General features: G+C 40.5%; 1 protein-coding gene across 1 annotated transcript in view; it reads left to right on the forward strand.

Moving 5' to 3' along the window:
* ttn.2 (titin, tandem duplicate 2) overlaps window positions 1-26,782 on the forward strand; it is a 151,736-nt gene that overhangs the window by 22,682 nt on the left and 102,272 nt on the right. Inside the window, exons 37-84 of the mRNA XM_028991330.1 lie at window positions 3,883-7,683; window positions 8,201-8,479; window positions 8,578-9,141; window positions 9,387-9,668; window positions 9,770-10,048; window positions 10,154-10,438; window positions 10,529-10,807; window positions 10,914-11,201; window positions 11,321-11,599; window positions 11,684-11,965; window positions 12,051-12,329; window positions 12,441-12,719; window positions 12,817-13,095; window positions 13,568-13,846; window positions 13,936-14,217; window positions 14,295-14,573; window positions 14,664-14,942; window positions 15,025-15,303; window positions 15,398-15,685; window positions 15,798-16,076; window positions 16,325-16,606; window positions 16,793-17,071; window positions 17,349-17,630; window positions 17,717-17,995; window positions 18,071-18,358; window positions 18,461-18,739; window positions 18,843-19,121; window positions 19,207-19,485; window positions 19,591-19,878; window positions 20,005-20,292; window positions 20,422-20,712; window positions 21,079-21,366; window positions 21,767-21,877; window positions 21,962-22,235; window positions 22,317-22,500; window positions 22,605-22,685; window positions 22,772-23,039; window positions 23,125-23,385; window positions 23,646-23,855; window positions 23,957-24,034; window positions 24,114-24,140; window positions 24,264-24,320; window positions 24,421-24,471; window positions 25,013-25,084; window positions 25,699-25,779; window positions 25,953-26,015; window positions 26,303-26,440; window positions 26,616-26,711. Of these exons, the coding sequence (XP_028847163.1) occupies window positions 3,883-7,683; window positions 8,201-8,479; window positions 8,578-9,141; window positions 9,387-9,668; window positions 9,770-10,048; window positions 10,154-10,438; window positions 10,529-10,807; window positions 10,914-11,201; window positions 11,321-11,599; window positions 11,684-11,965; window positions 12,051-12,329; window positions 12,441-12,719; window positions 12,817-13,095; window positions 13,568-13,846; window positions 13,936-14,217; window positions 14,295-14,573; window positions 14,664-14,942; window positions 15,025-15,303; window positions 15,398-15,685; window positions 15,798-16,076; window positions 16,325-16,606; window positions 16,793-17,071; window positions 17,349-17,630; window positions 17,717-17,995; window positions 18,071-18,358; window positions 18,461-18,739; window positions 18,843-19,121; window positions 19,207-19,485; window positions 19,591-19,878; window positions 20,005-20,292; window positions 20,422-20,712; window positions 21,079-21,366; window positions 21,767-21,877; window positions 21,962-22,235; window positions 22,317-22,500; window positions 22,605-22,685; window positions 22,772-23,039; window positions 23,125-23,385; window positions 23,646-23,855; window positions 23,957-24,034; window positions 24,114-24,140; window positions 24,264-24,320; window positions 24,421-24,471; window positions 25,013-25,084; window positions 25,699-25,779; window positions 25,953-26,015; window positions 26,303-26,440; window positions 26,616-26,711 (14,874 nt within the window). The remainder of the gene's footprint in view (window positions 1-3,882; window positions 7,684-8,200; window positions 8,480-8,577; window positions 9,142-9,386; window positions 9,669-9,769; window positions 10,049-10,153; window positions 10,439-10,528; window positions 10,808-10,913; window positions 11,202-11,320; window positions 11,600-11,683; window positions 11,966-12,050; window positions 12,330-12,440; window positions 12,720-12,816; window positions 13,096-13,567; window positions 13,847-13,935; window positions 14,218-14,294; window positions 14,574-14,663; window positions 14,943-15,024; window positions 15,304-15,397; window positions 15,686-15,797; window positions 16,077-16,324; window positions 16,607-16,792; window positions 17,072-17,348; window positions 17,631-17,716; window positions 17,996-18,070; window positions 18,359-18,460; window positions 18,740-18,842; window positions 19,122-19,206; window positions 19,486-19,590; window positions 19,879-20,004; window positions 20,293-20,421; window positions 20,713-21,078; window positions 21,367-21,766; window positions 21,878-21,961; window positions 22,236-22,316; window positions 22,501-22,604; window positions 22,686-22,771; window positions 23,040-23,124; window positions 23,386-23,645; window positions 23,856-23,956; window positions 24,035-24,113; window positions 24,141-24,263; window positions 24,321-24,420; window positions 24,472-25,012; window positions 25,085-25,698; window positions 25,780-25,952; window positions 26,016-26,302; window positions 26,441-26,615; window positions 26,712-26,782) is intronic.

Genomic DNA, 26,782 nt, shown 5'->3' on the forward strand with positions numbered 1-26,782 from the left:
TGAGTCACCAGCAGAATACTTGGCAACTTCAGAAGAGCCTGCTCAGTTTTCAGAACTGGATTTCCCCGCAGAAGATATCCCCGAGGTTGCCCTTTATCCTGAGCAGTTTGAGAAAGATATCACAGAGAGTTTTAGGACTGAGATTCCAAGAAAGCCAAAAAGAAGCAGTCACAAAGAATATGATATTGAACCCAGTACTGAATCTATGGACACGTCTTCCCCCCCAACCATTATACCCCCAACAGAGACAATGGTACCAGCATATGCTACTTCTGAAGAACCACTGGCATTTGGAATAATCAGTGATGAACATCATTTTGTTTCACTATCAAATGTGACAGAAGTTCAGCAGTCACCTCAGCTTGTGCGGCCCCAACCGATGCTACCGGGTCAAATTTCAAGGGAATATAAAGAGAGTGCCCTTGCCAGTGGTTTTCGTCAAAGAGTTGACATTTCTGGGGAATTCAAGGCTGAGACACAGGAAGTGTCTGAAAAAGGAGCTTTTTCACAACCTGCCGTGGATGGTCAAGCTTCCCAAGTTTCCCATGAAAAGCCAACTTGTTCTGATATAAAAGCTATCCCGGAAAATGATTTTGAGAAGAAAGCAGTACAACCCTCAGACGTAGAACCTTTCATTCATCAGTCTGGTACTCTAGAGGATACTGTAAGAATGCAGGAGAAGTCGAAACAGGCTAGAACAGGGGGTGGGGTATTGAGTAAATCTTCCGATGTTCTCAAGGCAACTGGTCAAAAGGCTGAAACACAGGCAGATGATAGGAGTATCTCAGGGGGCACACAACAGTCACAAAGCTCTTTAACGAAGGGTGGTATGGCAAAGAAGATTGCAAGATTCGGTGCTTCAGGTGTGAGCAGTCTGGAAGAGGAGGAGGTGACTTTTAGTGCTGTCTATGACTATTATAATCCCCCACCCGAGTGGGCAAGGCCAATGTCACCGGAATCTGAAATGTCAATAGAAATAGGAAGTACCTTTAGTGAGGAAATGGCAGAAGTTGATCGCTTCTTCACACCAGCTTCCTCCACTGAAATCTCTCAGCTTCCCAAATCACCTGAATCTTTCCACACTCCTTCTGACACAACCGGAGGGTTCATGACTCCACCTCAGTATCCATTTTCACCTTTGGAAATCAAAAGACCTCCATCAGATTCCAGTGACAGAATGTTTTCCTCTAAATATTTGAGATCTGATGACGAGGGCATAGAGACAACTCCTCCGGTGTTTACAATAGACGAGTCAAATATTCTGCCTGAGGGGCATGGTTCTCTTGGTTTAGGAGCCCTTCCAGAAAAAGTTCAAGGCATACCACCAGCCTTTCTTAAACCTCTTATTAAAAGAAGAGTTTATGAAACGGAAACATTACTATTTCATGCAGAGGTTTTTGGATTGCCCTCTCCAGATGTTAAATGGTTCAGAAATAAAAATCAACTTTTAGCTGATGAAAGGCTCAAAATGGATAGAGATGGTGACAACATCAGCCTAGAAATTCAAAATGTCACAAAAGCCGATCAAGGAGAATATATCTGTGAAGCAGTTAATTATGTTGGTGAGGCAAAAAGTGTTGCTTTAGTTGTTGTCTTATCCCAGGAGGCCAGACTCATGCCAGCACCTCCTGCTGTGACTCATCAGCACATCATCGAGTTTGATGTTGACAAGGATGACGATTCCTCAAGATCCCCATCACCACAGGAGATATTGCTTGAAGTAGAGCTAGATGAGTACGAGGTTAAGGAGTTTGAGAAGCAAGTGAAAATTGTCACTATCCCAGAATATACTGCAGATAACAAAAGTATGATCATTTCTCTAGATGTTCTTCCTAGCATGTATGAGGAAGGATCAATGGATTTCTTGACCCAAGAAAGCGATGATTTGAAAATAGCTTTTGAAGTTACCGAAATGCCACCACGCTTCATAAATCCAATCTGTGATGTGGAGACCCCAGAGAACACATCCGTTATGTTTGAATGTTCTTTGATGGGAATTCCCTCACCAATTGTCTCATGGTTCAAAGGTAATATGAAGATTTCTCATGACAAGAAAAAGTACATTCAATCATCAGATGGTGACAACCATTTCTTGAAAGTCCTCAAGGTCACTACTCAGGACAGCGGAATATATACCTGCAGAGCTATTAATGTAGTCGGGGAAACCCTTTGCCGGGCTTCTCTACTTGTTTTAAATCCTCAGACGTTCACAGGAAAAACGAGGGGAAGGGAACTGACCGCTGTATCCCTTGGCAGTGCAAAAATCCAGCCACAAAAGTTTGATTTAGTTGTTGGAAATACCTCATTTGATGGCGAACAAACGTCAGAAATAGAACTTGAATTTGAATTTCCTCAAGAAGCTGATGAGTCGCAAAAGGCTGTGAGGCTTGTCGCTATGACCGACAATGAGATGAGTGAGCAAGGAGAGAAATATGTCAGCATCAACTTTGATGTTTTTGCTGAACCATCAAAGGAAGATAAGATTGAATTCAAAGCTAAGTCTACAAGTGCCTGTAGTTTTCACTTTCAGGTCACGGAAACACCACCAAAATGCATTGTCCCCCTGCAAAACGTTACTTCAGCTGTCGGAACACCAGTGATGCTTCAGTGTTTAGTTAGTGGTAAACCGAACCCTACTGCAGAATGGTTCAAAGATGGCTCCAAAGTTACAAATCCTAGATACATCATCCAGGAGAAAGCAACAGGCCATTTCAATTTGCTCATTACTAATGCAACTCAGAGCGATGCAGGCGAGTTTAAATGCATTATCACAAACAAAGCAGGATACGCAGAAACAACTGCTTTATTGAAAGTCTTTTAATAGCATTTTTTGTTTGGCTTTGTGGTACCTAAAGCATTTTAATTTAAGCATTTAGAGTGGTATTTGCATACTACATTATGTAATAAATTTGTAAAATACTGTGTATAGTTTACTTTAACAAATAAAAATAGCATATTTAAGAGTCCATATGAATCTTAAATGGACATGGAAAAATTGCTGCTATTAGTTGTTATTAGTTTAGGTATTAACATTTCTTAAATGTTTAAAATTAGGCTAAAAAATCGATCAGTTGATCATTAAATAATTAATCGTTATTATATATAGTCATTATGTATGCTGCTGATGTTTTGACAGTGGGTTGGAAACTTAATGATACATAACCATTTAAAAACAGGGAGATTTTTATTTAATATTTACAACATATCACTGAGCCTTGTAAATGTAGCATGCAGTGTATTACTTTACTGAGTAATTTCATAAAAAAATATTTTTGATTGAGCCACAAGAATAGATAACAGTAACTGATCTATAACACAGACAGTACTTAATGTGATGAAGCATTGGGTGCCTTCAGTTTAGAAATAGGCAAATATCTGAATGTCAAATACTTTTGTCGTGTAAGTAACCAATTTGTATAACCTAAAAATGTTTGTACAAATATTAGAACATAATTTGGGTCTACTTGATATAAAGAATGTTTATTGATGGCTAATTTATTAAAAAGATGGTTTGCTGGCAAATAGACCTGCCTTAAAGCATAGAGTATATATCTAAAAGAAATGATTGTTGCTCCATTGAAGTTCAGCTGAGTTCCATTAAATGCCTTCGCAGTTTAAGTAGCAGAAGACAATATTACTGTCACGTTCTCTGGAATTTTTTGTATAAAATGCTGCCGTAATAGAATGTGTTATTTTGGACTTGAAATGTATGGTTGTACATCTGGGTCTAAAATAATGATTATTAATAAATTAAGTAACAAAAGCAACTCATTGTCTTGGTTATTGAGTTGTTGTGTCTTGTGTACTGTGCACAGTTTTATGTAAGTCTTCTTTCTTCTGCCAAATGTAGTAAATTTTTCACCATTCACCAATTTTTCACAGAACTTTCTAGCATGAGAGTGACAACCAAAGAAGAAGAAGAAGAAGAACTATACAGCTCCACCCTTCAGTTACCTGAAAAGTCTAAAACATTTGAACTCAAGCCAGAACCAAAAGTTTTCTCTAGTAAACTAGAAAGGAATAAAGAAAAGCCAGTGTTTCTTAGCCAGCTTTCACCAGTTGCTGTTACCGCTGGTGAAACAGCTCGCTTGACGGTCACAATTTATGCTTTTCCTAAGCCGGAAGTTGTCTGGTTTCATAATGGTCAAATTATTCATTCCTCTTCAGTTTACAGATTTGTTGAAGAGCATGATGAATACACATTAATTATATCTAATGTGACAAAAGCCAATGAAGGAGAATACTCGTGCATCGCGAGTAACAAATTTGGACAGTCTGTCTGTACCTCGGTTTTGAAAGTGAGCGTAAGTGATTTAACGCAAGCGGAGAGGTGGGTTGAACAAATGTTCAAAGTATCAGGCCATCCTCCCCGCTTTACAAAACAAATTGAATCTGTGCAGTGTGCAGAAGGTGGAGAGGCAAAATTTCAGTATATTGTGACCGGTGCACCGCCTCCACAGATTCAGTGGTTTAAGGGTAGTTCCCAAATACAGACAAGTGAACATTTTATCATGGTGAACAACCCAGACGGCACTGGATTCATCGCTATGATGGGCCTCCGTCAGCAAGACAGTGGCCTCTACACATGTCGGGCATTCAATTCGATGGGCGAGGCATCCTCGAGTGCCGAACTTATTGTCTTCCGGGAGACATTTTCAGTATCAAAGCACAGGGAACAAATGTCTATTCAGAAACAGAAAGGGTACAAAGTTTCACTGGCAGAGCAGGCCACGGAGTCCCGTTTATACATGGTTAACATTCCCGGTGAGGCGAGCAGACATCAGGTGATTTGCACTATTGGCACAGAGGACCGGAAGGATGTATCTAGTGAACAGGTCGACACGCTACGAGAGCTGGACGTTTCCGCTGCTACCCTACACAAAGAGCAGGTTACCCATCAAGCGGCAGTTTTGCAGTCCCACGAGGTTCAAGAGACAGTGAGCATGGCTCCATTGCAGCCACAGCCCGCCTTGGCAACTTCTGCCAAACAGCTGCACACTGCTTCTCTCACATCCGCTGTTGAGGAAAACCAAGGCCTTACTGAGCAGCATTACGAGCGCATCAAAAGCCCCGAGTTGACCGATCTGGAGGTGACAAGGGAACAGCCCTCAAGGTTAATGTCGGCCATTTCTGAGAGTGTAACACCTTTTACCATTGTTAAAGCGGAACCTTTGTTCCAGAAGGAGGAAGAGAACATTCTTGCGTCTCATGAGCCCAAACACCTTATCAGTAGTCACCAAGTAGAAACTACATTGTCACTTGTTAGAGAGGAATCAAAGGTCATTCCTAAACCCCAAGAAGAAACAAGTTACAAAGTTAAAGAAGGTGTTAAAATTCTATACACCGCCATATCGACGGAGAAACAGGAAATTACTGAGGGGCATTCTGTGAATTTGTCCACTCGGGATTCAGCAGTGGAGTCAACAGTAAAAACTGAGACCTCTATACCAGTAAATGTAACCGTAAGCGAGGTCCAGCAGGTAATCTCAAAAGAGAAAGGGTTTTCATTATCTAGACCCGATGAAGAGAGAGCTTGTCCGAGTAGAGATCAGGTCTTGAAGTCGGCTCTTTCCGCAGAGGAAAAGCGAGAACTACAAGCTGAGCATACGAGGGACTTGCCAGGCTTAGAGAATGCTGTGTCGGTGCCTGTGCAAAAGGAAAATGAACAGGTCTTGCATTTGCAAGTGATAAGCGAACAGGAGTTTTTGCCCTTAGAAGGCAGAATAACTTGTGAGGAGCCACGCGTGGATCAAGCTGAAGCTCGCAAGAGCCCCGCTTTCCTGAACACTGTGTCTATAGACGAGCAAAGAGCTGTCGCTTGCGAGTCGTCGTCACAGTTTTCATCCCAAGGGAGCACGTTTAAAGTCGAGCCTCGCACAGAACCCTCAGGGGTCCTGCACCTTCAGTCAATCCAGACGGAGCAAAGGCTGTCTAAGGAGGGCCTGGTTTCCCAAGAGAAGCCAGAACAGCAGGCGGCAGTGCACAGAAAGGAAAAAGCTCGCATGCATGCTGCGACCACAGAGGAAAAACGGGACTTGACAGCAGATTCCTGCCAAGATCTAGACACTTCAGTAAGCGGCGTTCGGTCCATGCAGAAAAAAGAGCCGGTGCCTCAGAGTGTTCTTCACGTTGTTTCTGAAACCACGCAGCTACCAAAAGAAACACCATTTTCTTCCGAAGTCAGTCAGCGCGCCTTAGTTCAAAGGGAGGACAACTGGACTATCCTAAATGTCACGTCTGTATCAGACATTTGCAACTTAGAAGAGGGGCACACAGACGATTTAGGAGCGATTGAGAAATTCTCATGTAAGACGGAGATTGAGCCGAAAATACCGTCAGAGTCTATTTCCATCGAAGAGAAGGCGGTCTCAACAGAAAGCAGCACAACGCTTGAGGCAGCGGACCAAGATTTCGCTGTCCAGATTCACGAAGGACAGTCAGTTAGACAGTCCATCATGATGGAAGAGAGACAGGTTTTGACCGGTGAAGTGTCTCAACAAATCACCAGATCAGAAAGAACAACTGCAAGTGTGACCAAGCAGCATAAGGATGTCCTGTTAGCAACTGAGTCAAGAGAAAGTCAGACACTCCCAAAAGAACTCACTTTTGTCATTCCTGTCCCGGAGTCCTTCAGTCTGGACGTCAGGCATCAGTTAAGGACTGCACTTCAGTCTGTGATTGCTCAAGACCAAACGGTGCTTTTGACAGATGTTGTCAAGAGCCTAGGTGCCGTTGAAGTAACAGAGCTTAAGGTTCATAAAGAGCCAAAGCATGCTGTGTGCACATACCTTGTGACATCAGCCGGTTCTCCTATTGAAATAACAATTGCTTTCGAGGGCGAGTACCCTCAGACAGCAGATTTGAAAAGTGAGCTACAGGCTGCTTTGTACTCTATGGTCTATCAAGAACAGCAAGTGCTGTCGTCTGAGCAGCCAGGTACGATTGAAGTTGACAGACCTCATAGGTTGCAGGTTTCAACTGCACTTTCAAAAGAAATGCTGTCACACGTGGTGGAAGCTGTTAGAATAACAGAGAACGTCTCCGACTTCATGTCTCCCAAGGCACAGTCCGCTGCTCTGAAAACAGAAGCTTCCTTTGAAGCATCTGTTGCCCAGGAGCACAGTTATGTTGAACAGCCCGAAAAGGGCACAGCAAAGGTAGCATCGAAATCAAAAATGGAGATTGAAGAGTCGGTACATATTTCAGCTCAGGAAATCAGATCTGTGACCATATCGGGCCATGTGAAAGATATCGGTGCTGCAGGAGTTTCCGCTGACGTGCCTTTGGCACTGATGCCGGTTGAACAGTCTGCAGATATCGTCATTCGAAAAGAGAAAATTGAGGGGTTTCTAAAAGAAGAAATTATTTCAACTTCAGTGTTGACTGAGAAAACTGTGAAAAGTGTCCCAGTTTTTCAGACTAATCTGACAGATGTAACAGTTGAAGACAAAAGCAAGGCGGTGTTCTCTGTAACAATAGATTTAGCTAAAAATGTCAACTGGCTTTTCAATGACAAATTGGTAAAATCTGGCAAGGAGTTCAAATGTTCCAAAGACCACAACACTTACACATTAGTAATTGACAAAGTTGTGAAGGAGAAGCATGAAGGACAATATGTCTGTGAAGCTGTGAATGAAGCTGGCAAGATTTCAACGACGTCAAGGCTGTCTGTTATCTCGAAAGGTTGGAAAAGTGGAATTGTGTCATATGACCATGCATAACTAATTCTTCACTCTTTTATTCTTTGAATTGAACTCTATTTAGTCATTTTTGGTTTCTCATGAGGCACTTCCTCCCCGTCTTACACCTTCCATAAAGCCTTTTCCTTCTTATTTTCATCCATTCTTCTTTTGCAACCAACCATGTCATTCACTTCGCTGAAGCTGAAGCACCGAAGCATGAATCCACATTATTTCCAAGTCATCACTTCTTTTTTTGTTTCATTGAAACTGAAGAGTTTCTCTCAGTTCTTGAAATCCATTGTTCATCACCCACCACATCATGGTTTTGCATGCATTTTGAAGAACTGTTTCATTATTCACCTGTCCAGTACTTTCTTTCCCTAATATGATCACCATTTCCTTTCACAGTTTGTTGGCATCCCACTATTTGTTTCTTTTTATTTACTATTTGTTAATTTCACAAACTTCAGCTATTTTCGGGTATTTTCATTTATATCTCCTCTCCTGGCACATTGCAGTGCCACCTGTTTTTAGGCGGAAAATCCATCCCTTGGAAGTCAATGTTGGCAGCAATGCTTCATTTGAATGTGAGATCGAAGACGCACCGGATGTCTCCTTCAAATGGTTTAAGTCTGGCACAGAGATCAAACAGAGTGAGAAGTACAGGATCATCAGCCATAACACAAGATCATCAATGGAGGTCCTTAATCCAAGCAGAGCTGATGGTGCTGAATACACCTGCAAAGCCTCAAACAAACATGGAAGTGACAGCTGCTCTGCGGTTCTCAATGTGACTGGTAAGTGGACTTAAATCTCTTTTTCACTAGTTCCGTCGAACAAGGTCATGAAAAAGAATAAGAGATACCAATATTTTAAACTCTGGTTTTATTTCTAGAAGTCTTCCCACCAGAATTTGTTTCAAAACCTGATCCTATGACATTGTTTGTGGGCAAGAATGCCCAATTTCAGTGCATAATTTCTGGGTCTACACCTATGACTGTTCAATGGCATAAAGATAATATTGGCATATCCCCTGACAATCACTTCAGAACCTTTTCTGAAAAGAACAAGTACACTCTTGAAATTGCTGATCTACAACAAAGTGATCACGGCACATATCTCTGTAAAGCATCAAACTCTGTTGGAACAGCAACATGCTGTATGGAACTGAGGGTTGTCGGTAAGCCAGTATTTTTAAAGACGTTTGAGCCAACAACAGTTGCAGTGGGCAACCCACTGCACCTGGAGTGTCAGGTGAATGAAGATGTTGGTGTGAGCATCACCTGGATGAAAGATGGCAAAAAGCTCCACAATACGATGGATTGTAAACTGTCTTTTGAGGACAAAATGGCCATTCTTGACATTCCAAAGGCCAAACTAAAAGATAGCGGAAAGTATTTATGTGCTGCAGCAAACGATGCTGGAAGCAGTGATTGCATCTCAGTGATAACTGTACAAGGTAAGACACTGGTATCATTTTCATGGGTTTATTCTATGTAATGTACTCTCAATGGGATGCATACATTGTTGTCAGTCTGGAAATTTGATTCCAATGGATGTGCATCTGTATAACATTATTTCTTTGTTTCAGCATTACATTTCTCTTCTCTTCTGTCTGTTTATTTTATGTTTGTTTGTCTCGTGTTTCTTTTCTTTTCTTTTTTTAAATTGTACCTTCTTGCAACATCTATTACCTTCCCTCAGAGCCCCCAGTCTTTGTCAAAAAGCTGGAGCCCAAACTTCTTTGGAAACAAGGGGCACCTGCACGCTTGCAGTGTACATTCAGAGGATCGCCTGAACTCCACATCACCTGGTTTCTTAACAACCATCCACTGAGTCCTTCTGAAAAATACAACACCTCTTCCACAGATGGCAAAGCCACCTTAGAGATTAGTGACCTAGTTGTGTCTGACACTGGAAATTACACATGCGAAGTGCTGAATGAAGCGGGCAGTGGCAGCTGCACCTCTTTAGTAACAGTGAAAGGTTTGTGCATGATCGGTGTCTGCTCTTGACATGCTCTTAAGGTCATTTTTGTTACTTATGCCATTGGAACAACGAACCATGTGTTGATTTCTGTTTTTTAGAACCTCCTTCTTTCATTAAGGAACTGCAAACAGTGCAAGTAGTAAAGGGTAGCACAGCCAAATTAGAGTGCGAAATTTCTGGAACAGCTCCATTTGAAGTGACTTGGCTAAAAAACAAGAAGCCAATCCCCAAGGACAAACAGCATCTAATTGTGTCCAAAGATTCGATCGTTTATTTAGAGATTCAGTCCTTTGACAGTGCAGATGTTGGTGATTACCAGTGTTCTGTTTCAAACGATGTTGGCAAAATCTCTTCAGTGACTAGTGCAAGGCTGAAAGGTTGGTGAAGTTGAACTTTATTTAATGTGTAAAACTCTTACTATTCTGTCCAACCCATTCATATTAAGGAAGATTCAATTTTAGGATTTTTTTTTCTTCTCATAGAACCACCATCATTTGTAAAGAAAGTTGAAAATACAACAGCAGTTTTGGGCAGTGCTGTTAAATTGCAAGCAACTCTTAAAGGTTCAGCCCCAATCTCAGTCAAATGGCTGAAAGACTCCGAGCTTCTGAGGGATGATGATGATCCAAATGTCAAAATCACATTTGAAAATAATGTTGCGATTTTAACAGTGGCAAACATACAAATAAAAAACGGTGGAAAATATGTTTGCCAGGCTGAGAATGAGGCCGGCCAGCAGAAATGTGAAGCCATGTTATCAGTCCAAGGTTTGATGGATATTTTGATTTTTTTTTCAATTTCCAGTATTTGCTATAACGACATCTCAGCAAATCTCAACTCACTTTAATTTATTTTAGAGCCAGCAAGGATTGTTGACAAGCCACCTTCTATCAGTGTGACTGTGGGAGACTCTGCAACTCTGGAGTGCACTATTACAGGAAGCCCAGATCTCAAAGTAAAATGGTTCAGAGAAGGAAAAGAAATCACAGGGGGGCGGAAGTATAAAATATCTCTCAAGGACCATGTGGCTACGTTAAAAATCCTTTCTGCAGAAAAACTGGACAGCTCTGATTACAAAATAGAAGTTGCAAATCGCGTTGGCAAGGACGAGTGCAGTTTCTCTGTAAATGTGCTAGGTGTGTTTTGCTCCAATTTTATAATAATTCGGCTTTTTAAAAAACATATATTACATATATAGCTACATGGCACATCTTCACTAACATCTTCTGTCCATCTGAACAGATCGAATTGTACCACCGTCCTTTACAAAGCAACTTAAAAAAGTTGATGGAAATGTAGGAAGCAGCATCATTATGGACTGCCGAGTTTCTGGGTCGCAGCCCATGACTATATGTTGGTACAAAGAAGAGAAAGAGATAACGTCAGGAATGAAATACCACACTGAATTCAAAGAGAGTACTGCGTTGCTGAGAATATCTGAGTTAGAAACCTTGGACGCTGCAGTGTATACTTGTCGAGCAACTAATTCTGCTGGATACAGCGAAACTAGTGGAACAATGCATGTTAAAGGTTAGAGTTGCAATGTTAGACACAATTACTTTGAGTGCATAATTTTTTTTTTTTAAGTAGATGCTATTGGTTTGTCTCTGTGTGTTTTTGACATGGTTCTTTCTTCTGATCACAATCAGAACCTCCAGTCTTCATAACTGTGCCAGAGTCTCAGGATGTTGTACCTGGGAGTACAGTCGTTCTGAAATCTGCCTATTCTGGGACAGCTCCATTTAAAGTGAAATGGTTCAAAGGAGAAACAGAAATAACCACAGGAGGCACACGGTTTATTAAAAAGGAGACGTCTGCAAGTACACTTGAACTACACTCCGTTAAACCATCTGATTCTGCTGAATACGCTTGTGAAGTATCAAATGACGCCGGCAAAGCGATGTGCACATCAGTCTTATTTGTGAAAGGTCCTTGTTTAATTTGATTTCCTTTGTTATTCTTCTTCACGAAGCACCAAAGCTTTTCTTACAATTTTTGTGGTCTTCTTTTAGAGCCGCCGACATTCTCTGTGAAGCTAGACTCAGCAAAGCTGGTAGTGGTGGGAAGCTCTGTAACCTTAGAGTGCCAAGTAACTGGTAGTCCTGAAATCAGTATTGCGTGGTTCAGGAACGAGACTGCGATCAGCTCCAGTGAGAAATGCCAAATGGCCTTCACAGGCTCTGCTGCTACCCTCAACCTGTCCAACTGTAGCCTTGACGACAGTGGCAGTTTTGTTTGCATGGCATCGAACGAGGCCGGTAGCGATCGCTGTAGTTGTGTGGTCACAGTTAAAGGTACATTTAAGTTAACTGCACACTGATGCCTTTGGTTAGAGTGGATGATCTGACTGGATTTAACCCTGGATATTTTTGTTTTTAGAACCTCCCATTTTCGTACGGTGTTTTGATTCCAAGGAAGTGGTCAAAGGCTCTGATGTTGTGATGGAAGGCTATATATTGGGGTCAGATCCCTTTGAAATGTCCTGTTTCAAAGACTCCAAACAGATCAGGAATGATCGCAGGCATAATGTATCTGTGAAAAACAACACTGTTACCCTCCAAATTTTGAAATTTGAAGCCAGCGACGCTGGAAAATTTGAGTGCATAGTGCAAAATGAAGTAGGAGAAGCAACTTGTGACTGTGAATTAACATTAAAAGGTTAGTAAGCCATGACAAGTTTGCCTACTGTGGGACATCTTTAAATACAGTACTACTAGAGTTGGTATATTTACTCATTTAGCTTAATTGTATGGTTTTCTTCCAATATAGAGCCACCATCTTTTGTCGAAAAGTTTGAAAGCACCAGTGCACTTCTTGGCACTGATATCACTATGCAGTGTGTACTGAAAGGATCTTTGCCAATCACAGTATCGTGGATGAAGGATGACCATTATGTTAAAGACAGTGAGCATTTTCAAATGTCTTATGAAAACAGAACCGCTGTGTTACACGTAACTAACCTACAGTTAAAACATGGAGGAAAGTATATTTGTCAGGCCCAAAACGAAGCTGGAGATCAGAAATGTTCAGCAACATTGGATGTTAAAGGTTCGTAGAATTTATGCAACATTCCCTTAAGTCACTCTTCAGAACGCTTCATGCTTAAGTACTGCGGCCATGACTGTTGATTTGCCATTGTTTTCAGAGCCAGCTAATATTGTAGAACCAGCTAAGTCGATCAGTGTTACTGTTGGAGACCCGGCTACATTCGAATGCAGGCTATCAGGAAGTAAAGTGCTGCTGCCTAAATGGTCTAAAAATGGGAAAGAGCTGACTTCAGGCAAAAAATACAAATTGCAGTGCACTGATAAGAGCTCTGTGCTAAAGATCCTCTCCACTGAAAAAAATGACTCTGGAGAATATTTTTTTGAAGTATCAAACGATGTTGGAAGAGCCACTTGTGAAGCTGTTCTCACAGTTCTAGGTCTGTTCATTTTACCATTTAGCTGAATAATTTTGTTAGAACCTGCCAGCGGCAGCTAAATCCTGTCTTCTGCTTTGCAACAGATCAACTAATCAAGCCGTCATTCACGCGTAAGTTAACTGAACTGGAAAGCATCAAAGGCTCATTCGTTCACTTGGAGTGCCTTGTCGCGGGTTCCTTACCCATCACTGTGCAGTGGTACAAAGATGAGAAGGAGATCGAGAACGACGAGAAGCACAAATGCTTATTGTTTGAAAACACAGCGTCGCTTGAAATCTCTCGTCTCGATAGCAATGATGATGGCAGCTATACATGCATTGCCAAAAACAAAGCAGGCAGTGACCAGTGCTCTGGTATACTGCATGTAAAAGGTGTGACTTTAAAATTTTTTTATCTGAACATTAACTTACAATTTATTATTATTTATTATTGTATGTTTCATTTTTTACAAAGTATTTATTCCTTTATTTAGAACCGCCGGTTATTTTAGAAAAGCCTGAATCTGTAGATGTGATTCCCGGCGCAAGGATGAAATTCAACGTGCTTGTGTCAGGCACCCCTCCATTGACCATCAGGTGGTTTAAGGCTAATAAAGAAGTGGTCTCAGGGGTTGACTATGCAGTTCAAAAAGACGACTCTTCCAGCTCTCTGGAGCTGTTTTTCGCTAAGTCATCGGACTCTGGGGAGTACATTTGTGAAATAAGTAATGATGTTGGCTCAGACAAATGCCAAGCAACGCTCTTCGTCAAAGGTTATTTTCCACATTCCTCCTTTATCTTATTCATTCAGCTTTATGTATGTAACTCATATATGCTTTCGTTTAATTGTTTAATGTTTCAGAGCCTCCAAAATTCACACGAAAGCCTGACAAGGTCTCAGTGGTGAAGCACGGGCAAAATGCGCTTTACGAGTGCCAAGTTGTTGGCACCCCTGAAATAGATATCTATTGGTTCAAAGACGGCAACGAAATTAGTTCCAGTTCCAAATACAAGATAGAGTTTGCTAAGTCACTGGCAAGATTTGAGATCTGTGGTGCTGACAGCAAAGATAGTGGTGTTTACTACTGTGAGGCCCGTAATGAGGCTGGTAGTGAGAGCTGTAGCATGGAGCTGAAAGTCAAAGGTTAGTTACTTTGATTGGATTTTATTCCACAAAAAGGAGGTGGAAGTAATCTTACCATGCTTTTTTGCTCTTTACAGAACCACCGGCATTTATAAAACCACTGTCAGCAACAGAAATTGTTAAGGGTTCAAATGCATACTTTGAATGTCAAGTGACTGGTACAGGCCCATTTGAAATTACTTGGCAGAAGGATTCCAAGGAGATAACCCCAAGCACAAAGCACACTATTTCTCAGAAAAATGGCACTTTGTGTCTTGAAGTGATGAAGTGTGATGAATTAGATGCTGGTGAATATCAGTGCAGCGTTCAAAATGAAGTGGGAGGTTGTTCTTGTCGTACAACACTTAGCATGAAAGGTCAGTATGATTTTATAGGGTCAGTCTTTCAAAAATCATTCGTATTCACTGCATTTGACCAACAAGGGTTGTTTTTACATTTTCTATTAGAACCACCTTCCTTCATAGAGAAGATTCAGAATATTTCCACAATCTTGAACAACATGGCTGAATTTACATGTGTCGTAAGAGGATCCCCCCCTTTGACTATACACTGGCAAAAAGATGATGAATGGATCTTGGAAGATCCTAAGATTGAAAGACAATTTGATGGCCATGGTGCCACACTGAGGATTCTTGCAAGTGAGCCTTGTCACAGTGGACGGTACACTTGTCAGGTCATGAATGAGGCAGGACAAGAAAAATGCTTTGCAACCCTCCTGGTGCAAGGTTGGTCATATTTCAATAGCTTTCACCTGTTCATTTAGGGTAAAATCCATTTACTTTTACTTACTGTGTTGTTACGTTATAGAGCCACCAAAAATAATTGAAAAACCAGAAGTCATGAAGGTATCACTTGGCGATCCAGTCAGTTTGGACTGCAAAGTATCAGGCACTCCAGAACTCAAAGTAAAATGGACAAAAGGTGGAAGAGAGTTGATTCCCAGCCAGCAGCACCATCTTAGCTTTGTGAACAATATAAGTAGTCTCAAAATTCAGTCAGCTCAAAAAGAAGATCAGGGAGCTTATGAATTTGAAGTTGCAAATCATATTAGCTCCTGTCAGTGCAAGGTCATGGTGGCTGTCTTAGGTCAGTACTACACCACACTGGCTCTTTGCAAGTGCACCATGTAAACATGTGGCATTGAAAAGATCTGACTTTTTTTGTTTTATCTTGACAACAGAACAAATAATACCTCCTTCTTTCACAAAACCACTGGCGGAGATTGAAGAAATGCTGGGTTCTCCTGTCACTATTGGATGCAAAATGTCAGGATCGCTCCCAATCTCAGTGGAATGGATTAAAGATGGAAACATAATTTCTGCTAGAACAAAGCACAAACTGATTCAAGAGGACAATAGTGTATCTGTGGAGATAGATAACTTGGAGAAAGCAGATGCCGGGACGTACACTTGTAAACTAACAAACAAAGCAGGAAGTTGTGAATGCACTGGATTGTTGAGGGTGAAAGGTCAGATGAATGCAATTTTGTTGAACGGATGTCACAAGCATAAAGAAAAAATGAAACATGGGTCTATGTTTATCTTATTTGTTCATATTCCATTTTGTTTGGATGTCCATAGAGCCACCAAGCTTTGTGGTGATACCTGAGCCACAGTCTGTCATTCCAAATACCACTGTTCGATTTAAAAGCACCTTTAAAGGAACACCACCATTTATTGTGAAATGGCTTAAGGACGACACGGAACTGATGACTGGCCCCTCATGCTTTACTGGATTAGAGGGTTTATCAAGCTTCATAGATCTTTACTCTGTTGGAATTTCTCAAAGTGGAAATTATGTTTGCCAAGTTAGCAATGATGCCGGTACAGCAAGATGTACCACTAACTTGCTGGTGAAAGGTTGGGCTTTACACTTTTTGAAACTCATCTCTTCCATTTTTCCATTCCATCTTCCCTCAGCATCTTCATCATCTCATCTGTTTACTTGTTATGGTCACTGTGCTTGTTCATTGTGTCTTCTTCACAATCTTCTTGCTTCTCCATTGTTCATCAACCATTAGAAAATTCTTCTGTCATCCTTCCACTCCCTTCCACCCTTGTGTTAGCAAGTATTTATATAGCTAATTCATTCTTCTTCTGGTTTTCAGAGCCTCCTGAATTTATACAGAAAATGCCAAATGCAAAGGACGTGAAGCTGAGTGAGCAAGTCTCCCTTGAGTGCAAAGTTACTGGCACCGCACCACTGCAGATTACCTGGTTTAAAAATGATGCAAAAATAACAGACGTCAACAACTACAAGATATCATTTGTTGACTCTGTGGCCACCCTTCAGATTTCTGCTGCATCGTTTGAGGATTGTGGTGTCTATACCTGTGAGGCTCAGAACGATGCTGGAACGAAAAGCTGTAGTACAACTATAATGGTTAAAGGTCAGGACAACACACCACCAATGACTAACTTCAACCGTAATCCTAGCACAAATTGTTTTCATTTAATAAATGCCTTTACTCAGGACCAGGGCATTTCTCGATTAGCAGTAAATTTGGTGACAAACCATGATGAAACGCAATGTAATATAAATCTAATTTATATTATTAATGTATTTGTTCTTGCAGAACCGCCTTCTTTTATCAAAGTGCCTGACCCTATTGAAGGACTGAAAGGCAAAGATGTTAGTCTGAACGTTGAGCTGAAAGGCACAGCTCCATTTGAGATGAGATGGTTTAAAGACAAGCAGCAGCTTAAAGAAAGTAGAAAGTACAAGTTTGTGTGTGAGGGACCTTCTGCCACTCTACATATTCTGGGACTGGAGGCATCAGATGCCTGCGGATATGAATGTAAAGCATCCAACAGTGTTGGAAGTGCAGTATGTGACGCTGAAGTTAGACTGAGAGGTAGGAGCTAGAAAATAAAAAATACATAGGCCACTGTATTCAAACTGCTGAGCACAGCACTATCCATGGGGCCTGGTTGTAGTATATATTCAGAAATAATGGTTTTACAGGATTTTTAAATGAAAAAGACATGTTTTACCAAATTATTGCAACAGATTTACCTTACAATAGTGGTCAAGCCTGTTAGTGCTGCGCCAAGCACCAGTTTGAAAATAGGGCACAAAAATATGCTAAAGATAAGTTTTGTTGTTTCTCACAATATTGTCCAATGACACAGAACCACCGGCCTTTGTGAAGAGACTGACAAACCTTACAACGGTATTTGGTGACGAGGTAACATTGTTGGCCACTGTTAAGGGATCCCAGCCAATTACTGTTACTTGGATTCAAGACAAGGACCATATTCTTAGAGACAGTGACAACCACAAAATTACATTTGAGGACAATCAGGCTGCTCTTAAAATCTTCAAAGCTGACTCCTCCTCTGCTGGCAAATATACCTGTCAGTTAAAAAATGATGCTGGAGCTGGTGAATGCGTCGCTACCTTAACTGTTCTAGGTTTGTTATATTATATTATATATATTATATTAGTTACATCCATTTAGATTGAGGTGTTTACATGTGTGGCCCCTCCTTACTTGTAGAACCTGCTGCTATTGTGGACAGAACTGAATCGTTTAGCGTCACAGCCGGTGAGCCAGCACTAATGGAGTGTTCAGTTTCTGGAACACCGGAGATAAAGACTAAATGGATCAAAGAGGGGAGAGAGTTGTCATCTGGCAGAAAATACAAGATTACCTTTTCGAAAATGATTTCCACCCTTAAAATTTTGTCAACTGAGAAGGGAGACACCGGAGAATACACATTTGAAGTAAAGAATGAAGTTGGCAGTGATGTCTACAAAATGCACCTGACGGTGTTAGGTTGGTTTTCTTCTCTGCTTTTTAAAATGAAGTATCACATTGAGAGCCCACAGTAACCCTGTCTTTTTCAATCAGATAAACTGATCCCTCCTGCATTCACACGGAAATTGAAAAATACCCAAAGCGTTGTGGGCAAATGTGGTGAAATGGACTGTAAAGTATCAGGATCTTCTCCCTTCACAATCTCTTGGTACCATAATGATGAGGAGATCACAAGCGGACCTAATTATGAAATTGAATTTAGCGAAAACACATGCACTTTGAAAGTGCCTAATCTTAAAGTTTCTGATTCGGGTACTTACAAATGCAAAGCTGTTAATGAGGCTGGAATGGCAGAGAACAGTGCCAATTTCACTGTGCAAGGTCAGTAGACGATGTGTAGACCATGCATATTTTAATACAAAGACCAATGTCTGGTATGTATTGCCTAAAATCCTGGATTGTGCTTTCTTGCATTCATTGTAGAACCACCATCTTTTGTGACTCAACCTCAACCAGTAGATGCACTTCCAGGCACAGACGCTACTTTTACAGCAACCGTGAAAGGAAGTGCCCCACTGAAACTGAAATGGTTTAGAGGTAGTAAGGAAGTTCTCTCCGGGAGAACCTGTGAAGTTGCGTTACGAGATAATACAGCCACTCTTGAGATCTTCAAAGTTGACAAATCGCATGCTGGCGAGTACACATGCCAAATCAGCAATGATGCTGGAATGGAAAACTGCCCTGTAAACCTCTTTGTCAAAGGTTTGTGACAGATGTGTTAAATTTAGTCCTTCATTTCAGTTCTGAATGTTGCACTAATGTTGTATTAATGTTTGTTCCCAAATGTGTTGTTGTATGTATGTAGAGTCTGCATGCTTTGTTAAGAAGCTGAAGGATCTCTCTGTCGAAATGGGAAAATCATTGCTTCTTGAATGCACATATTCTGGAAGCCCTAAAATACATGTCAAGTGGTCTAAAGATGGCCAAGAAATCTATTCCTCTTACAAATACAATATGATGACCACTGAAACCTCCTGCATCTTGGAGTGTCTAAACTGTGACAAAGACGCAGCTGGAAGATACTCTTGCGAAGTATCAAATGAAGTTGGAAGTGATGCCTGCAATGCAAATGTCTCAATATTAGGTTTGTTTCTGTGTAATTCCTGTATAAGTACTGTATTTGTTTGCATGGTCTTTTTTATCTTACTGTTACTTACCTGTTGAATCAGAACCACCGTATTTTACTGAGCAACTGGAGCCTATGGACGTAACTGCTGGAGATGCAGTTTGTTTACGATGCCAAGTCATGGGCACACCTGAGATAAAGGTCTCCTGGTTCAAAGCAGATGGAAAAATAAGATCATCCGCTAATTGCAAAATGGAATATGCTAAAGGAATTGCCTGCTTAAAAATAAGCAAAACCACAAAGTCTGACATTGGCGAATACACGTGCAAAGCTGAAAACAGCATAGGATCAGCCTCTTCTAGCTGCACCTTGACCGTCCAAGGTGAAGCCTGATGCACCCCTCAATGTTTTAAATGGAATCTTACCTTCAATGTGCATGATCTTAAATTCTGTGTGCTTGTATTGTCTGAAACCTTTTCCTTTTCAGACATAAAAACACCACCCTCCTTTCCCAAGAAAATTACTAGTATTCAGCAAACTGAGGGACAGCCTGTCAGGTTTGAGTGCCGGGTAGCAGGATCCTCTCCAATTGAGGTTTCTTGGCTAAAAGATGGTGTAGCATTGAAAAATGACGCCGAGTACACAGTGACTTTCGATGACAATTCGGCTGTCCTACAAATTGCAAACGGTGAAATGAGACACTCTGGGGAATATTCTTGTGTTGCAACAAACAGTGTTGGAACTGCCTCTTGTAGAGCCAAGCTGACACTTCAAGGTCTGTTGGTTTAAACTTTGCAAGATTTTCAACATTGCACAATTGTATGTATGTCTGATGGTTGTCATTATGTTGCATGATCAATCATTCTTTCTTTTTTCCCTAATGTCTTATTTACCATTTTAGAGCCAAGATATCCACCTGTGTTTGATAAAAAGCTTTTGCCTGTGGAGGTTTCAGTGGGCGATAGTGTGGAGTTGGAGTGCCACATGACCGGATCCTTACCAATAAAAGTGACCTGGTCAAAGGATCACAAAGATATACGCAGTGGGGGGAATTTTAAAATATCTTGTGTGGATAATACAGCACACCTGACTATTGTAAAGGCTGATAAATCTGATTCTGGACGATACTCTTGCCACGCTAGTAATGATATTGGAAAGGACTCTTGTTCCAGTGAAGTGTTGGTCAAAGGTATTTGGTTGATACATGTGACTGTTTTTCGTGTTTGTATGTTCCTTACTAATAACTCATGTGTACAGCAAGATGTACACAGCACATGGATACTTGTTCATGATTACTCTTCATGATCTTTACTTTTAGAGCGTAAAATAGCACCAAGCTTCACCAAAAAGCCTCCAGAGACTGTTGAGGACACCGCAGGCAAGATGGTGAAGATGGAAAGTCGGGTATCAGGATCACAGCCCATCACAGTCAGCTGGTACAAAGATGGCAGTGAGATCTCCAGCTCTGACATCTATGATATGTCCTTCAAGAGCAATGTGGCTGTTTTATGCATAAAGAAATCTCAGATCTCAAACATTGGCACATATACCTGTAAAGCCACTAATGAAGCTGGCTCTGCCACATGCAACGTGTCAGTAAAAATCACAGGTACATGTCACTTGTCCTTCTATCCATCTGTCTGCAAAGCATATAATATTATGAATATTTCTTTATATAACACAAAGTGCTCTACAGTTTGCATGCTCTCCCTGTGTTGGCGCGGGTTTTCTCCAGGTTGTCCGGTTTCCTCCCACCATGCAAAGACATGCACATTGGTGAATTTATAACTCTAGATTGTCAAGAACTGAGAATGTGTAAGTGAGTGGTGTTTGTGTGTGTGTGCACCCTGTGATAGCCTGTCCAATATCCTGACATGGGTTCCGACAGCCATGGCCCCCAGTGGGACCGGAAAGTGAGTGAGGATTGCATATCATTTCAGTCGTGCTTATAATTGTTCTTTTATATATTATCTAGAACAAAAGGTCCCCCCAACCTTTGACATGCCTCTCAAGCCAGTAACTGTCAATGAGGGTGAGAAGCTTAGCCTCAGCTGCCATGTCCGTGGATCTCCACCTCTGAAGGTTCAGTGGATGAAAGATAGACGGGAGCTGTCATCCTCTTCTAGTACTAAAATCACCTTTGTTGATGGAACGGCCACACTGGAGATTCTCAGAGTATCGAAGAATGAAGCAGGGGACTATCTGTGCAAGGCCACTAATGATGTTGGGAGTGAATTCTGCAAATCCAAAGTGACAGTAAAAGGTATTTTAGAAATTATTTTAGAAATCTGCTGAATGCATACTGAAATGCATATATGTATATATCATTTACAATCCAAATAAAAAATGACACAAATTTCTCTGAAAAAGGCATCCTAATTATTCTAGAAGCCAAAATTTCACCTAGCCTAAAAATTCCTTATCATTCCTTATCAGCTAATATAATTTACATTAACATCTATGCCATTTATCAGATGACCTTACCCAGAGCGACTTACAATCAGTAGTTACATGGACAGTCCTTCAGGAACAAGTGGTGTTTGAAGCTGTGACTGTGTGGTCTTCTGGTTCATAGGAAAACTTCTTACCCACTAGGCTACACTACCAGGACATCATCTTTGTTTTATTGGAATTGTACTTTTTTTGTATTATCTCTGAAATAGAAAAGGCAGGTGTTGCCCCAGCAGCTCCAGAAGCAGCCCCTGTGGCCAAACCAGCAAAACTGGACAACTTGTTCTTCATTGAGGAACCCAAAAGTATACACATAACTGAGAGTAAGTTTTTGTATAGTAAGTTTTTGCATAGTAAGTTATACTGGTTATGGTTTAATGTATTTATTTCTTTTTTTACATTTTCAGAGGGCACAGCGACTTTCATTGCCAAAGTTGGTGGTGATCCCATCCCTAGTGTGAAGTGGATGAAGGGCAAGTGGAGACAGCTTACCCATGGTGGCCGCATCGTTGTTGAGCAGAAGGGCCAAGAAGCTAAACTGGAGATCAGAGAAGTGACTAAATCAGATGCTGGCCAATACAGATGTGTCGCATCTAACAAGTATGGAGAAATAGAGTGTAGTACAGATCTGAATGTTGACGAGAAAAAAGAGCTTGGACTTGAGGCTGTGACACTTAAAAAGTGAGTATTTTATATTTCAGCTATTAGGCATTGCTTGAACATTTTATGACTGATCTGACATGAAAATGTTGTTTTATCTAGAACACCATCAAAACAGAAAAGTCCCAAGGAGGACAAAGAGATTGACATTGTGGAGTTGTTGAGGAATGTTGACCCGAAAGAGTATGAAAAGTATGCACGCATGTACGGGATCACTGACTATCGTGGTCTTCTTCAAGCCATTGAACAACTGAAGAGAGAGAAGGAAGAAGAAAGTGGACGATCTGTAATTTGAATTATGGATTATATTATTTATTGTACACAGTAATTTTAAATATTCACATTATAGTGCATTAAGTTACTTAAGCGATCACTTCTAATGCTTTTTAGGGAGCAGTAGTTGGAAAAGAGTCAGAAGAGGATTTGGCCCAGATTGTGGCTGATTTGCAAAAGAGAATGGAGCAGACAGAAGTCAGTATTATAGCCAAATGTTTCCAAGAACTATGGGTGTAATTGTTTTGTTATATTTTATTTACTATATTGTTACTGCATTTCAGCCTGTAACTCTAATCAGAGACATCTCAGACCAAGTGACAAACACCAACAAGGAGGCCGTGTTTGAATGCGAGATCAAGATCAACTATCCAGAGATCACCCTATCCTGGTACAAAGGAACGCAGAAGCTTGACAACAGTGACAAATACGAGATAAGAATCGTGGGGGACCGCCACATACTGAAGATCAAGAACTGCCAGTCTGGTGACCAGGGCAATTACCGTGTTGTATGTGGCCCACATATATCCAGTGCGAAGCTGACGGTTCTGGGTATGTACTTGACCCACTTTTGATATCAGCAACCATAGCCTGTTAAATGTGATTTGTATTAAGTATCTTCATTCTCTTTGTGCAGATGCTAAAGTGGAAGAACATTTGCAGGACGTTTCTGGTAAGGAAGGCCAGACATACACGCTGAGTTGTCGGCTCTCTGTACCAAATGTCAAAGCTCAGTGGTTTAAAAATGGAAAGCTCTTAGAGCCACAGAGCAGATACACATTTTCTGTGGTTGATAAGATTCAGAAGCTCTCTATAAAAGACGTTAGACCTGATGACCAAGGGCAGTATACCTGCAAGTATGAAAACCTTGAATCAACAGCAAATCTTTGGGTTGAAGGTTTGTATGTGTTGTCATTGTTTGTGTTAGTCCAACTACTACTAACCTCTTACGCTCTTTTCTCACTAAATCCTCTTCATTTTTGTTACTTTGAAGACATCTTTAAACTGCTTTAATCTTGTTGGACTTCTTCAAGACATAAGATAATACAATTATACTGACCATACAATTTTCATTCATTAATAATTAGTCACAAAGAAACAATTGCTCTAGCAACACTGGTTTAGGGTTGTTCATGAACCTGCGTTATTTACTTTTAGCTGAACAAATTCACTTCACCAAACGCATCCATAATATTGAGGTGCGAGAGCGGCAGGCTGCTACGTTTGAATGCGAAGTGTCCTTCGACAATGCAGTCATAACTTGGTTCAAGGGCACACTGGAGCTTAAAGAGAGCCCGAAATATAACTTCAGAAGTGAAGGCCGCCGCCACTTTATGATCATCCACAACGTAACTGCTGAAGATGAAGGTGTGTAGCGCCGAATCCCATCGCTTTTCAAGTTTCCGTGCTTCTCCTTTTTTTTATTTATAAATCCCCCAAATCAATTGACCTGATTAATAATCCTTCAGGCGTTTACTCTGTGATTGTGCAATTGGAACCCAGAGGTGAAGTTAAAAGCTCTGCTGAACTTTACCTGTCAGGCAAAGGTCGGTACAATCCCCAGCTAGCGTTCTGAGTGCAGCAGTCGTGAACCATTAAGTAACCTTATTTTACCTCCTTTCGCAGAAATTGACATAGCAAGGCTGTCTTATGGTGAGTACAGGATTTTCAGTCTGTCACATTTTCATAAACAGTCGCTCACAATAAATCATCACTATAATGCTGCAGTTAGGCCAAGTTTGAGTGTCAGAATACATTGTATTTAATATTCATTAGATCTGCCCGATACATCGATAAAAGTGCCTGATGTACCGTATGCATTCGCTGTTGAAGGTAAGCCCCAGACTGGTACAACTTAATCTCTAGATCCTAATAACTTTTCAACACACAAACAGAGAGCAATTTACTTATATTCCTGCACTTTTCAAAAAAGAAGAGACGTCTGCTGAATACTACCATTATGAAGAGAAGATCGAGATGCGAGGTACAAATAACAGTGCGATGCATCATTATTAAATGTATTTCTTAAACTCATCATCACATCCATCCACTAAAACAGCTTGACATCATTAATGGGAACCAATTCATTCATTCTCTTAACATTTTGCAGTGAGCTAACCAGGTGGTTTCTACACTGTTGTGTGAACCTCTTCATTTCATTGTCGCGTGAAATATTTGAAGTATGAGTTTTTGCCGCATTGTAAAAAAAAAGACTCTTTAAAGAAGTCAGGGTTATTCATGAGATTACCACAGTTGAAGGTATTTCTCCCATGTAAGTTCTCTGTGTGTTTGATGGTCCTGTCATGTGTAACAATGTGGTGTCGTGTTCTTCTTCTGACGTAAATATCATTACTAATATTTTGAGACTTCTGATCCACCTCCATCTCTTATATCTACGTGTCCATGACCAAATTCACAAATCTGTTTTTTTCACCTTATTTAACCTCTCCCAATCATCTACCTTGATGATCATGTACTTTGCATGTACTCTTGCATTATTGCACTGACTCTTATTCTCTGATCAGTTCCAAGGGTTCCTGTTGAAGAACCTGCTCAGAGAGTACAACAAGGACTGAGAGAGGAGGTGCCAGAGAAAGGTATTTTTATTTGATTCTTTCGCTCTTGGCTGTCAGTGGAATGACGGTGCAGTTACGGAAATGCATGCCTTCATTGGTGTGAAGTTGTCTCATTTGTTGTGTTCTTCTGTCATTTATCGAAAGACATTTATCCAAAGCTGTCAACCGACAAAAAGTGTTCTTTCATTTCAATTGAATAAATATTCTTTTTTCTTTTTAAATTAAGTGTTTCATATTCTTCAGGTTGAGTGATCTGCCTACGTAATTCTTAATTAATGTGAACAGTTCATCCCTTGACACAATGATTTGTTCAGTGTTCTCCAATGTTGTCCTGTGTTTTTATGTTAAAAGCTTTATTAAACGACTACACTTTGCTTTTGCGGTCTAGACCATTCTTATGATCTAATAAAATAACTGTTCTTTAAGTTCCTGATACTTACAAGACAGAAGAGAAACCTTCAACAATTGAACCTAAAGTTCCTGAACCGCCCAAAGTTACAAAAAAAGTGTGATATTTGTTTAAAAAAATAAATCCACGTTTTCTTGGTCTCAGGATGTAATACGAGTCAAGACCTATGATGAAGCCCTTCAAATAAATACAGATAAAATTAACATAGATTGTTGATATTTTTAAGTACCTGAAGCCAGGGAGCCAGTGCAAGAAAAGGTTGTCCCTCTAAAGGTGGCCGAACCAAAAGATCAGCTTCCACCTAAAGGTAAAAACTTTTTTATCCTTTTTTTGTATTTCTTAAGAATTCTATTTGTGTATTCCATGTTACCTTTTTTACTTTAATCTTCATAATCTTGTCTTGTGTTGCACATACATTTCCTGTCTTTTTTATGTAGTTGACATTCTCTTCTGTGTTTATTCAATTTAATCTTTTAAAAGAACCTGTCCCTAAACCTCCTCCTGCATCACCAGTTGCACAACAAACTGTTACTCCTAAAGAAGGTATTTTACTCATGTTATTGCAGTGAGCAATAATCGTAATCTTGTGATAGTCTTTAATAGTCTTTTTGTTTCTCTTTATATATGTCATGTATGTCCTGTTGGGCTGTTTTAATCAATGTCTTTAGTGATCTTTCTGTCATAAATCTGACACTGTATGTGAGTCTATAAAAAAAACCCCGATGTTTTTATTTGTTACAGTCATTAGTCTAGTCATTAGTGTATGGTTGAATATCTCATTATGTGTGTGTGTATGATGCCTGAAGGTCTTCCACAATTTGCATTAACAGAGGCACCTGAGCCTAAACCACAGGTGCTTTCTGAACCCAAAAAGGCACCTCAACCAATAGTGGCTCCTGCCGAACCTGAAGCCAAACCCGAACCTAAACCAGCACCAGCAAAGATTCTAGAGGCTCCTACTGCTAAAGGTACTTTCTGTCCTACATGTTTTCTACAGGTTGTACTCTTTATCTTCTAAATGTCCCGTCTTTGCTGTGCGTTCGTGTTTTGTCAAAAATGCTTATTGTGTTTGTCCTCTTAAAAGTTGCACTTTTGAAATGATCATATAACAACCAAACAAAATAAATGGAATCTTTCTTTAAGTCACAAAGATTCCTTCAGTGCCACAACAACCAAAGAGTGTTCCAGCTAGACCACAAGAGGCAGCACCTAGCTATCCAGAAGTTGTCTCAGCAAAAGGTAGAGACTATCCACAAGCGAAGGAATACATGTGTATTAAATGTGTAACAAGTGTGTCTTGTTGTCTTTTC

This window comes from Denticeps clupeoides, chromosome 9, assembly GCF_900700375.1.
Source record: "Denticeps clupeoides chromosome 9, fDenClu1.1, whole genome shotgun sequence".
NCBI lineage: Eukaryota > Metazoa > Chordata > Actinopteri > Clupeiformes > Denticipitidae > Denticeps > Denticeps clupeoides.